The 13649-nt window shown below is 37.8% G+C and overlaps 1 protein-coding gene across 1 annotated transcript in view; it reads left to right on the top strand.

Annotated features, from left to right (window-relative positions):
- Positions 1 to 13649, top strand: part of SORCS3 (sortilin related VPS10 domain containing receptor 3) — a 663735-nt gene that overhangs the window by 548612 nt on the left and 101474 nt on the right. Inside the window, exon 9 of the mRNA XM_003408955.3 lies at positions 703 to 882. Within this exon, the coding sequence (XP_003409003.3) occupies positions 703 to 882 (180 nt within the window). The remainder of the gene's footprint in view (positions 1 to 702; positions 883 to 13649) is intronic.

The following is a 13649-nucleotide window of genomic DNA, read 5'->3' as shown; positions in this document are numbered from 1 at the left end:
CAAACCCAGTGCCGTGGAGTTGATTCCGACAGGGCTGATATATGACTCCAGACACTAAATTCCAGATTGAGCATCCTTTCCTCTATATCAGTAATTTTCAAATTTTATTTTATTAGCACTTTATATTCTCTCACTTTTTATTCCTAAAATATTGCAGAACAATCCAGTATAACTCCAGTATATAAAGCAGGTTTAAGGGCGCGGCTCTGGTTGAAGCAGGGTTTGGAGGTTCAGACTGTATTGACTCTGCCTTAGCTCCGTTCTTCTTGCAATCCCCGTGACTCTGAAAAGTTTGAAAATCATCACACTACAAAATTTGAAAACATAAATTAAGATCTGGAGAAACAATAAGCCTTGTCTTCTTTGCATTTGTGAGTTTTCTATCCTAAGGCTATATGTCTCTGTTAGCACTAACACTAACTTTCAGGTATTAAAATAAAAAATGATAGTGTATGAATCCCTTGAAGCCATGGAAAATGATACCCACCAAAGCCCCTTACACCCATCTTGCTGTCACTTAGCAAGGAACAGAAATCATGATGCTGATAATTTATAGCCTTGGTCTAACACAGAATTGTCTAACGTTGCCTATAACTCAAGTTTTTTCTCGGCGATTTTTTAAGTCCTGGTAATTACACTGGGTCCCAGTGGGCAGGGAGATGTGGAGATCTGCTTTCTCACAGGCCTTCTGTCTTCCTGTAGGACATGCACATCATCAGCACAGATGAGAACCAAGTGTTTGCAGCGGTCCAAGAATGGAACCAGAATGACACCTACAACCTCTACATTTCAGACATACGTGGGATCTACTTCACCCTGGCCATGGAGAACATTAAGAGCAGCCGAGGTCTAATGGGAAATATCATTATTGAATTGTATGAGGTATGTCGCCAAGATTGTCCCTTCCCTCGATCCTCCTCTCCTCTTCAAGAATTTTAATGGTAAAGAAAAACAAGTACTGGAGTCAGATAGCCCTGGGTTCGGATCCCAGCAACACCCACTGAGCAGTTATGTGACTTTGGGCAAGGGACTTCTGTGTGTCTCAATTCCCTCACCTGTGAAATGTGGATAAAATACTTACCTATTGAGATTATTGTGAGAATGGAGATAATGCATGTAAAGCATCTAGTTTGGTGACTGACTCAATAAACCCTCAACAAAAAGAAGCTGAAGTCAGGTCAACATTCTTATATATATGAGCACAGTCACATACCAGGGATAAAGGTACTTGGCCTCGGTGATCTCTCTATTTTTTTATGTTTTTATTGTGCTTTAGTTGAAGGTTTACAGAGCAAATTGGTTTCCCATTCAATAGTTTATACATAAATTATTCCATGACATTAGTTGCAATCCCAGCAATATGTCAGCACTCTCCCCATTACTACCCTGAGTTCCCCATTTCCATTCTTCTGGTTTTCCTGCCCCTTCCTGCCTTCCCATCTTTGCTTTTGGACTTATGTTGTCCTTTTGGTCTCGTGTAAATGATTGTTCTAAGGAGCACTTTGCTCACATGTGTTGTTGTTTATTCACAGACCTATCTGTTACTTAGCTGAATGAGGATCTCAAGGAATGGCTTCAGTTCCAAGTTAGAAGGGTATCTAAGGGCTATAGTCTAAGGGGTTCCTCCAGTCTTTCTCAGACCAGTAAACCTGGTGTTTTTATGAATCTGAATTTTGTTCTACATATTTTTCCCCCCACTTTAACCAGGATCTTCTATCGTTATTCTGGTCAGAGAGGTCAGTAGTGGTAGCCAGGCACCATCTAGTTCTTCTGGTCTTGGGCTGATGGAGACAGTGGATCCTGTGGTCCATTACTCCTTTGGACTAATCATTTCCTTCAGTCTTTGGTTTTCTTCACCTTCCTTTGCTCAGGATGGAAAGAGACCAATAGCTGTATCTTAGATGGCGGCTCATAAACTTTTAAGACCCCGGACGCTACTCACCGAAGTAGGATGTAGAACATTTTCTTTATGAGCTATGTTATGCCAATTGAACTAGATAGACGAGTGTACTCCCAGACACCCTCCCACACAGCATACATATCTACCTATGTATCTACTCATAAATTATTATTTATTATTACTATTGTTGCAGGATTGCATATGTTTTAGTATTTACCTTTGTTGCCTTTTACTCTTATATACTTCTCAGTGTCTTCTCTAGCCTTGGTTATGTTGTGCTGACTTCCCCCATGTTGTGTACTGCCTTTCCTTTCACCAAATGTAACATGTGTCTACTCTCTAGTTAGTGATTTCCCCTCCCTCTACCTACCGTCCCTGGTAACCGTCAAAAAATATTTCTTTCTGTATGTAATCCTTTTCTCGACTGTTTATAATAGTGGTCTCATACAATACTTGTCCTTTTGTGATTGATTTATTTCACTCAGTATAATGTCCTCCAAATTCATCCATGTTGTGAGGTGTTTCACGGATTCATCATTGTTTATCATTGTGTACTATTCCATTGTGTGTATGTACCACAGTTTGTTTATCCATTCATCTGTTGATGGGCACTTAGGTTGTTTACATCTTTTTGCTGTTGTGAATAATGCTGCAATGAACATGGGTGTGCATATGTCTATTCTTGTTATGGCTCTCATTTCTCTAGAGTATATACTTAGGAGTAAGATTGCTGAATCATGGTATTTCTATTTCTAGCTTTTTAAAGAAGCTCCATATTGTTTTCCATAGTGGTTGTGCCATTTTATATTCCTACCAGTAATGTATAAGAGTTCCAATATCCCCACAACCTCACTAGCATTTACTGTTTTCTTTTTTAATCAGCGCCATTATTGCCGGGGTGAGATGTTATCTCATTGTAGTTTTGATTTGCATCTCTCTAATGGCCAGTGATTGCAGGCATCTCTTCATGTATTTGTTAGCCACCTGAACGTTTTCTTTGGTGAAATGTCTGTTCATGTCCTTTGTCCATTTTTTAATTGGGTCGTTTATCTTTTTGTTGTTGAGGTGTTGAAGTTTTCTATAAATTTTAGAGATTAGACCCTTGTCAAACATGTCATAGATAAAAGATTTTTTTCCCCCAGTCTGTAGGTTCTCTTTTTATTCTTTTTTGGTGAAGTCTTTGGATGAGCACAAGTATTTAATTTTAAGGAGATCCCAGGTATCAGGTTTATCTAGTTCACCTCCTGCTGTTTGTGCATTTTTAGTTATGTTTGGTATTCTTTTTATACCTTATATTAGGACTCCTAGCATTGCTTCTATTTTTTCTTCCATGATCTTTATAGTTTTAAGTTTTACATTTAGGTCTTTGATCCATTTTGAGTTCGTCTTTGTGTATGGTGTGAGGTATGGATCTTGTTTCATTTTTCTACAAATGGTTATCCAATTTCGACAGCACCATTTGTTAAAGAGACTATCTCTTCCCCATTTAATGAATTTTGGCCATTTGTCAAAGAACAGCTGACATAGATGGATGGATTTATGTCTGAATTTTCAATTCTGTTCCATTGGTCTGTGTGTCTGTCAGTGTAGCAGTACCAGGCTGTTTTGACTGCCATGGTTGTATTATAGGTTCTAAGATCGGGGAGTGTGAGGCCTCCTACTTTGTTCTTCTGCAGTAATGCTTTGCTTATCTGGGGCCTCTTTCCTTGCCATATAAAGTTGGTGATTAGTTTTACCATCTCATTAAAGAATGATGTTGGCATTTGGATCAAGACTGCATTATATTTGTAGATCTCTTTGGGCAGTATTAACATTTTGACAATGTTAAATCTTCCTATCCATGAGCATGGTATATTTTTCCATTTATGTTGGTCTCTTTTGGTTTCTTGCAGTAGTGTTTTGTAGTTTTCTTTGTATAAGTCTTACATCTCTAGTTAGATTTATTCACAAGTATTTCATGTTTTTGAGGGCTATTGTAAATGGTATTATTTTCCTTATTTCCTTTTTGGGGTTCTCTTTGTTGGTTTAGAGGAATCCAACTGATTTTTGTATGTTAATGTTGTATTCTGCCACTCTGCTGAATTCTTCTATTAGTTCTAGTAATTCTAGTTCTGAATTCTTCTATTAGTTCTGGGATTTTCTATGTATATGATCATATCAACTGCAAATAAGGATAGTTTTACTCCTACTTTTCCAATTTGTATGCCATTTATTTCCTTTTCTTGCCTTATTGCTCTAGCTAGCACTTCTAGTACAATACTGAATAAGAGTGGTGATAAAGATCATCCATGTCTGGGAGAATGCTTTCAGCCTCTCTCTGTTGAAAATATTGTTGGCTGTTGGTTTTGTATATATGCCCTTAATTATGTTGAGGAATTTCTCTTCTATATTCCCAGTTTGCTGAGAGTTTTTATCAAGAATGGGTGTTGAACTTTTTGAAATGTCTTTTCTGCATCCATTGAAATGAACATGTGATTCTTGTTCTTTGTTTTACTTATCTGGGGATTACATTGATCGATTTTCTGTCTCTATGGCCATATCACCCTGAACATGCCTGATCTTGTCTGATTGATTTTCTAATGTTGAACCATTCTTGCATACCTGGTATGAATCCCACTTAGTCATGATGTATTATTTTTTTGATATGCTGTTACATTCTATTGGCTAGAATACTGTTGAGAATTTTTGCATCTATATCCATGAGGGATATTGGTCTACAGCTTCCCTTTTTAGTAGTGCCTTTGCTTGGTTTTGGTATCAGGGTTATGCTGGCTTTATAGAGTGAATTCAGAAGTATTCATTCCTTTTCTGTGTTCTGGAGTATTTTGAGTAATATTGATATCAGCTCTTCTCTGAATGTGTGGTAGAATTCTCCAGTGAAGACATTCTGGGCCAGGGATTTTTACTGTTCTTGGGAGTTTTTTGTTGTTGTTGTTGTTATGGAACTGTTCAGATTTTCTACCTTAGCTTGCGTTAGCTTGGTAGGTTTCTAGAAATTTGTCCATTTCTCCTAAGTTTTCAAATTTGTTGGAGTATATTTTTTCATAATAGCCTGTTACAATCCTTTTTATTTCAGTTGGTTCTGTTGTAATGTCACCCATGTCATTTCTTCTTTGGGTTATTTATATCTATTCCTTCTTTTCACTTGTCAGTTTGGCCAGTGGTTTATAAATTTTATTAATATTTTCAAAGAACCAACTTCTAGTCTTGTTGATTCTTTCGATTGTTTTTTCTGTTTTCTAAGTTGTTTATTTCTGCTCTAATCTTAATTATTTCCTTCTGGTGGCTGTGGGCTTCCTTTACTGCTCTTTTTCTATTTGTTCACATTGTAGGGTTAAGGTATTAATTTTGACTCTTTTCTTTTTTGATGTGTGTGTTTATTGCTATAAATTGACCTCTGGTGAGCACTGCATTTGCTGTGTCCCAAATGTTCTGATGTGTTGTGTTTTCATTCTCATTTGATTCTAAGAATTTTTTTTTTTTTTCATTTTTAATTTCTTCTGTTACCTAGTGATTTTTAAGCAAGGAGTTATTGGGTTCCAGGTATTTGATTTTTTGTTCCTTGTTCTTCATGTTATTGATTTCTAATTTTATAACTTTGCGATCTGAAAAGACGCTTTGTATTATTTCAATATTTTTGAATTATTTAGGCTTGCTTTGTGGCCTAGAATATGATCTGTTCTGGAGAATGATCCATGTGTGTTGGAGAAGAGTGTGTACTTTGCTGCTTTGGGGTAGAATATTCTGTATATGTCTATGAGGTCGAGTTGCTCGATTAAGATGTTTACATCTCTTGTACCTTTGTTGAATTTCTTTCTAGTTGTTCTGTCCTTCCGCAAAAATGGTCTGTTCTAGTCTCCTACTATTATTGTGCAATTGCCAGTTTTTCTTTTCAATGTTGTTAGCACTTGTTTTACGTATTTTGGAGCGCTGTCATTGGGTGTGTAAATATTTATTATGGTTATGTCCTTTTGGTGGATTGTCGCTTTAATCATTACACAGTGCTCATCCTTGTCTCTTATGTTGGATTTTGCTTTAAAGTCTATTTTATCAGAAATTAATATTGCCACTCCTGCTCATTTTTTGCTACTGTTTACTTGATATATTTTTTCCATCCTTTGATTTTGATCTTCGTGCCTAAGGTGTGTCTAAGATGGGTCATGTTTTTTATCTATTCTGTTACTCTCTGTCTCTTGACTGGTACATTTAACCCATCTACATTCAAGGTGATTATCGATAGGTATGAATTTACTGCCATCATTTTGTTGTGCTTTTGTGTGTGTATGTTTGTTGTTGATGGTTTCTTTGTTCCATTTATTTTCTATACTAAGTTCTTTTTGTTTATGAATTTTCATTTCATTTCCTTTGTTGTTCTTGATTTTGTGTTCATTGAATCTTTATGGTTTTCTTTTTTATTTTGGTGAATAGGTTTATCAGTTTTCTTTGTGGTTACCCTGAAATTTTCAGTGATTTCTTAAGCACCTTTTTCTACTCTGATTTTTTTTTTTTAATCAAGGTGAAAATACACAAAACAAAACCTTTACCAATTCAACAATTTCCACATGTACAATTCGGTGACATTGATTACATTCTCATATTGTGCAACCTTTGTTGCTATCCTTTTCCAAATTATTACAGCACTATTAACATAAACTTGATGCCCCCTAAGCAAAAATTCCCCATTTCCCCCTCACTTCTACCCCAGAAACTCCTAATAATCTTTGGTTTCTATATATTTGCTTACTTCATATAAGTGAGATCATACAGTATTTGTCCTTTTGTGACTGACTTATTTCACTTAGCAGTACGTTTCCTAGGTTCATCCACGTTTTGGTATGCACCTGGGCTTCATTTCTCTTTATGGTTGAGTAATATTCCGTTGTATGTGTATACCACATTTTGCTTATCCATTCATCTGTTGATGAACATTTCCATTGTTTCCACCTTTTGGCTATTGTTAAAAGTGCTTCAACGAGTACTGGAACTGGACCAAAACAAACTTAGATGTTTCAGTGACTCAGTGACCCTAAATCCCTCTAGTGACAATGTGTGACATTTGATAGTCGTGGCCACAGTGAAGGGACTTAACTGGCTGCCTGGGTATAGTGGATTGATTTGAGTAAAGAAGGGATGTCTCATTACCCAATGTTCACTAGTTATGGGTGATCAAGCCCACATAGGCTGAGCTGGCTGAGATAATATATGGAATATATGGAAGGAGACATTCTCTGTTCTGTGTGATGGCCTCAGATAGCCCAGGTGAGCTGTTCCCTTAGGTTTTCCTTTCAAGAAGTGGGAGTGGCCTTCAGAACAGAGGGGTCAGCAGTGGGCTTCTGCTTCACCATGGCCTCCTCTGAACAGTGCCTGTCAGAGTCCTAGCATCCCCACACTGGTGTCTAAGTTGACTGCTGAGTTGCTGAGAGTAAAGGAAACATTTAAGGTTGATGCTATTCTGTTAGGTAGAGGGAGGATTTTGTCAAGATGTGGAGTGAATGGAGGTATTAAAAGAAAAAAAAAAGTGAATGTATGAATGCCATTGGGTAGAACACAAAATCAGCAAAAATACCCTGATATCCTAGGACATAGCTGACACATACTGAAATAATTGCCTTTTTAACAACAAGGTCCCAGTTTGGGAAATGACTGGTAGAGATAACTAAGGGGCGTAAAGTGGCTTTGGGAAGCTTACCTTTCTGTGCCTTTAATCATACCAGAATGGGGAAATACACCTTTGTTATCGGACAATAAATCACCTCTCGTGGGAGTGTTTGGATGAATGTGGAGCTGCACTGTGTTCCCAGGACTGAGCCCATTTCAAGTTCCTGTCTAGTATATAAGGGAGGCTCTATAAGACCATTATTTATGTCCTTGTGATCAAACATAAACAGGAGATGGTAGATATTGCTCCAGATGACCTTTCAGTCCAGAAATCCCTATGTCTCTCCTCCTGTTGATATGGTGGATAAGTTTGCCATTATGCTGTTTCCTTTTTAAGAAAGGGAGCCTGAAATCCATTGGTCATTTACAACCATGAGACACACCGATCTGAAGTGGAGCATGAATCAAAATGAAGAATGTGCCTAGATATATGTAATTTTTAACTCCTGCTGAAGTGCATTTTCCATCATGGGGAAAAAACGCATGTGTCATTGCATCTATAGAGTAGCGAGACCTACTGGGCAGGGCAGCTTCTTTAAAACCAGCCCTGTTGAGCTTGTTCTTCAGGCTGATTGTGCCCCTACTTTGTGTTCAAGCCCATGAGGAAGGCGGGAGAGATATGATATGATTCTTGCCTTCTTGCAACTTGCAATTTAGTTTGTTGATCTTCGAGGGGATGAATAAACATAGTTCCTTTTCTACCTGCCTAAGGTTGGGACCAATTGAGGCAGAGACACAGGGTGAGACTAACAGAGATCAAGTGTCAGCAGTATTGCTTTTAAAACATATGGGAGGAAGTTGTTTTGTTAATACTGCATCACAGAACTGGACTCAGCCATCCAATCAGAGGCAGAAATGGTAAATCAAAGATTCCTATCGAAGCCTGGTCCTATAGCGTAGGGATACAGAGAATGTGATCTTGGCAAGCACATCCTAAAAACAGGAGAGGTGGGGATGAGCTGTACATGCCCAGTTCTTTTTCTCAGATTTACCAATTAGATTATCAGTCCTCTTGTCCTGGGGAGAAAGGAGTGAATAAGTATAAGGCATTCCAAATGTCACGAATAGCATGATCCAAGGATTAGAAGGATGGTGAGACAGTGAGTTAGCCAGTCTAATTGCGTAGAATAGATGCTTGTCAAGGACAAGAGTGAGGGCTGGATAAGTAATGAAGTTCACAATCTAGAAGGCATTGAGTACCAAGGGCATAAATTGGAGCTTAGCCCTATCTAGACCATGACCATATTGAAGGATTTTAGAGGACGATGTGCTTTTGCACCTGGAAATACATTCTCTGGCTTGGAGATAAAGCTCAATTTAATTTGTCTCTAGGGTCTTTAGACTTTAACCTTCTTCATCAGAGATTCCTGGTGAAACCGAAATTGTACACCATATGGCCATTTAGCAAAGAAAATTTTTCTGAATTCCCTTGCAAAATACACGTGGGAAAACCAGTAAGCTTTCACATTAAATTCAGCTAAATTTACACACTTTCATTGAATGTATTTTGTTTGATACTTTGGGGGCTGGTGCACAAGAGTCATAATCTACTGAAAAGGTAAGTATGACCCTACTAGGGTAGTTACAGAAACCCTGATGGTGTAGTAGTTAAGTGCTACGACTGCTAACCAAAGGGTCAGCAGTTCCTATCCACCAGGCGCTCCTTGGAAACTCTGTGGGGAATTTAGCTACTCTGTCCTATAGGGTCACTATGAGTCGGAATCAACTCGATGGCTCTGTGTTTGGTTTTTTTTTTGAAGGTAATTACTATAATCTGACTTGTATTAGAAGTGTGAATATCTAATACAATTCCTAATACGTGTGGGATCACAGAAGAGGAAGATTAATTCTAACTTAAAGGATTTGGGAGACTTGTAAATGAGTTGGCTTAAAGGATAACTTTCTAGAGATAGGGAGAACGGTATACCTGGTGGAGTCCCAGCATGAGAAGAGAATGGGAGTCAGAGGAGCAGAGTAATGGGAATGAAGGTTATAAAAATACTGGTAGAGTGCTTGACTGCAGAGTTTAACATTTATTCTGTGGGCTAGTATTTCTCTATTTTTTTTCCTCTCACATCTATATATGTAGTAAATAATGTTCTCATACATGATGTAGTCCCTGTATCAGGGTAATGTGTAACTTTATATTATTTTTCTCCAGCTTAAGAAAATCTATTGTAATATGTACAAGTGAAGATGATACTATTATAGAGATAATTTTGACAGTTCTCTAATGTATAGGTTAAAGGAAAATTATTACCAAACTTTACCCTTTATTTTTAGTAATGAAGTTTTTATGTGTGACAATTAGTTGTGAGAAGTGTTACCAGTAGTAGGTAACATCATGGTGTGTTATCAGTGTATTAAAAAAAAAAAAAAAAAAGCTACTATAGATCAATAAATGGCAAAACATAAACAGAGTTTGGTCTTGTAGAAAGGTTGTAGCTGCAGAAGGTGGGATAGATTTAGAAGGGAAGGGCATTGAGGACGAAGAGAGATTGAGGTCCTCTTGAGCCAGGGCAGTTCAGGGCATTACACCTGCCTTCCCTTGTCTGAAAGGTCAGAGATGTCTTTAAGTAACTTCCAAAGGTGAGATGGCTTGGGCAGCCCACAGCGAATTAAAGCTACTGGCATATCACTCCATCTTCCATGTGGACCTCTGAAACCTCTTTTTGATAATGGAGATCTCAAATGTCCTTTATTGTCTCAAGAGGGGACAAAGAAATTGGGAACTTATTTGGGAATTAACATTGCACGCTAGCATGAACATAACTTGGAGACCAATATGGATCAACTCCACTGAACTCCCCAAAGCTTAATGAGGTCGAGAAATGATATACTTCCTAATCCATTGAAGGAAGCGTCTCCTGCTATAGAGAGTCTCTGGCTTGCTCTCCCTCCACTCCTGCCTTATAGTATACTATTCTCATGGCTATAGTTATATAATCAGGAGAAAATAATACTTGAAAGCCAAATAAACAAAGTCTTCTTTAAGGTGTCAAAGTCCACTCCATAGATATAAAGCCAGTGTTGACAGTGAATGTAAGTCCATTATGCGAGCTCACCATTTAGAAACTCAATAAGCAAGAGGCAGGAGACCTCCTTTGCGCAATGTAGACTACTCGTTCTCCTCCTAGTACAGAGGTTTGAGAGATAAACACTTCTCCAGGAAATTCAGTATGGGAGAGTGAATCTATTATGTTCTTTTTCTCCTTTACACACGGTAACTCTTATGACACTACTTTCGTATAGAGCTCTATTGTGGTTTTTTCAGATCCTTAACTATAAACTGTATTTTCTCTTATTTGCTGTCTACTGATAAATTAAGAAGTAAATGTGATCTCCAGTATCCTCAGTTATTGTATGGAAATGTGCTCTGAAATGCTGGTCTAATGCATTTTCTGTAATGCTTACCTGGATTCTAAGCATCTAATTTGTAGTTCCTTATTATATATATATATATATTTTTTATTATATTAACAATAGTATACCAGGTAATGCCTTAAATCAGTTCTGTTAAGTTTATAATGTAAGATACATAGGCAACTTAAAAAACCTAAAAAGAAACAGATGAAATTAGTTGTTATGTTTTATTTAACAAAAAATACCCCAAATATTATTTCAGGATGTCATCAGTATAAAATATTGCTAATGAGATATTTTAAGATATTTTATATTTTTTCTATACTAAGTCTACAAAATCTTGGGTGTATTTTCACTTCCCATGTATCTCCATTCATATGCTTCCTTTTCACCAGAAATATTTGATCAGTATTTACAGTTTATAAAATTTACAGTAGAAAAAATAAATTCACAACCCAAGTTATTTCACACATACTTAAAAGTTTGCCGATAACTGAATTGTCAGTTTTTAAGTTTAAATTAGTTAAAATTAAATAAAATTTAGAATTCAGCTTCTGAGTCCCGTTAGCCATATGTGGCTGGTGGGTTCTGTCTGTATTGGACTTCACAGCCCTAGCCAATTCATACACTTTTTCTTATCTGTCCATCACGATATCTCTCAGAGGTAAGTGTCATCTCCCATTGTGCCTACAGGATTACAGAGATGCAGAGAGTTTGGTAACCTGGCGCAGGTCACACAGCTAGTAAATCACAGAGCCACGTTCAAAACTATGTCTTTCTGACTCAAAAAGCTTATGCCCTTCCCATTATACTTTTTTTCAGATTCATTTTTAAAAATATTTTTTCATTTCTAGACCTTATTTTTTTCATTTCCAGACCTTATTATTATTATTATTATTATTGCACTAAAACTTACCGTTTTTTTAGCATACAGTTCTGTGAATTTTGATGGTACAAACATGTGTGTAACTACCACCACAATCAAGACATAGAACAATTCCATCACCCCAAAATATTCCCTCCTACTGCTCTTCGTTAGGCAGCCCTCCTCCTACCCGCTCCTAAACACTGATCTGAATTCCCTCTCCTCAGTTTTGCCTTTTCTAGAGTGTCATGTGAATGGAATCACCCTGTAGGGTAGTCTTTTGAGTCTGACATCTTCCACTTAGCCTAATACATTTGAGATTTATCCATGTTGTTGGTAATTTGTTCCTTTATATTTCTAAGTAGTGTTCCATTAAGGAGCCCTGGTGGTGCAATGGTTAGGCATCCGGCTGCTAGCTGAAAGGCTGGTAGTTTCCAACCACCAGCTACTCTGCGGTAGGAAGATGTGGCAGTCTGCTTTCATAAAGATTACAGCCTTGAAAATCCTGTGGCGCAGTTTTACTCTGTCCTATCAGGTAGCTATGAGTCAGAATTGACTCAAAATCCAGGGATAGTGTTCAATTGTGCGGATGTACCACAGTTTGTTTAATCGTTCACAGTCGAAGGCCATTTAGGTTGTTTCCTGTTCTGTGTTATTATGACTAAAGCTGCTATAAACATTAACGTGAACATATATTTTGTTTCTCATGGGTAAATACTTAGCGGTAGACTTGCTGGGTCGAATGTAAGTATATCTTTAACTTACAAATACCCATTGCCATCAAGTCAATTCTGACTCATTAGTGAGCCTATAGGACAGAGTAGAACTGCCCCATAGGGTTTCCAAGGAGCGACTGGTGGATTTGAACTGCTGACCTTTTGGTTAGCAGCTGTAATTCCTAACCACTACGCCACCAGAGTTTCCTAACTTATAAAAGAAACTTTAAAACTGTTTCCAAAGTGCTTGTACCATTTTGCATCCCTACCAGCAATGTATGAGAGGTCCAGTTGCTCCACATTTTCATCAACACTTGGTATTGTCAGTTGTGTGTGTGTGTATGCATGCATGTTTAGCCATTTTGATAGGTGCCTAGTGGTATCTCATTGTGATTTTAACTTACGCTTCCCTGAGGACTAATTATTTTGACTTCACTATACTTGGATGGTGTCTTAGTTATCTAGTGCTACTATAACAGAAATACCACAAGTGAATGGCTTTAACAAACAAATTTATTTTCTCACGGTATTAAGAAAAAACAAACTTGTTGCCATCGAGTCAGTTCCAACTCATAGCGACCCTATAGGATAGAGTAAAACTATCCCGTAGGGTTTCCAAGGAGCAGCTGGTGGATTTGAACTGCTGGCCTTTCCATTAGCAGCTGAGCTCTTAACCACTGTACAGTCAGGGCTCCTTCTCACAGTATAGGAGGCTAGAAGTCAGAGTTCAGGGTGCTGGCTCTAGAGGAAGACTTTCTATCTCAGTCAACTTTGAGAAAAGGTCCTTGCCTCTTCAGCTTGTTTCCTAGTTCCTTGGAGATCTCTGTGTGTCTTGGTATCAATCTTCCCCCATCTCTGTTTGCTAGCTTGTTTATTTAATCTCTTTTATATCTCAAAAGACATTGACTCAAGACACACCCTACACTAACCCTGCCTCATTGCCATAACAAAGACAACCCATTCTCAAATGGGGTTATAACCACAGGTAAGAGGCTAGGATTTACAACACATGTTTTGGGGGAACACAATTCAGTCCATAATGGATGGACAAAAGGAAGCTTTCTAAACCATCTTCAGTGTTTTGGTCTCTTTGCTCATCTTAATAATGCTTCCTTGTCTACCCTGTCCCTTATGCCTGCCCTCTACC

Source organism: Loxodonta africana, chromosome 16 (assembly GCF_030014295.1).
Source record: "Loxodonta africana isolate mLoxAfr1 chromosome 16, mLoxAfr1.hap2, whole genome shotgun sequence".
Lineage (NCBI taxonomy): Eukaryota > Metazoa > Chordata > Mammalia > Proboscidea > Elephantidae > Loxodonta > Loxodonta africana.
This window is presented reverse-complemented; position numbering and strand designations above follow the sequence as displayed.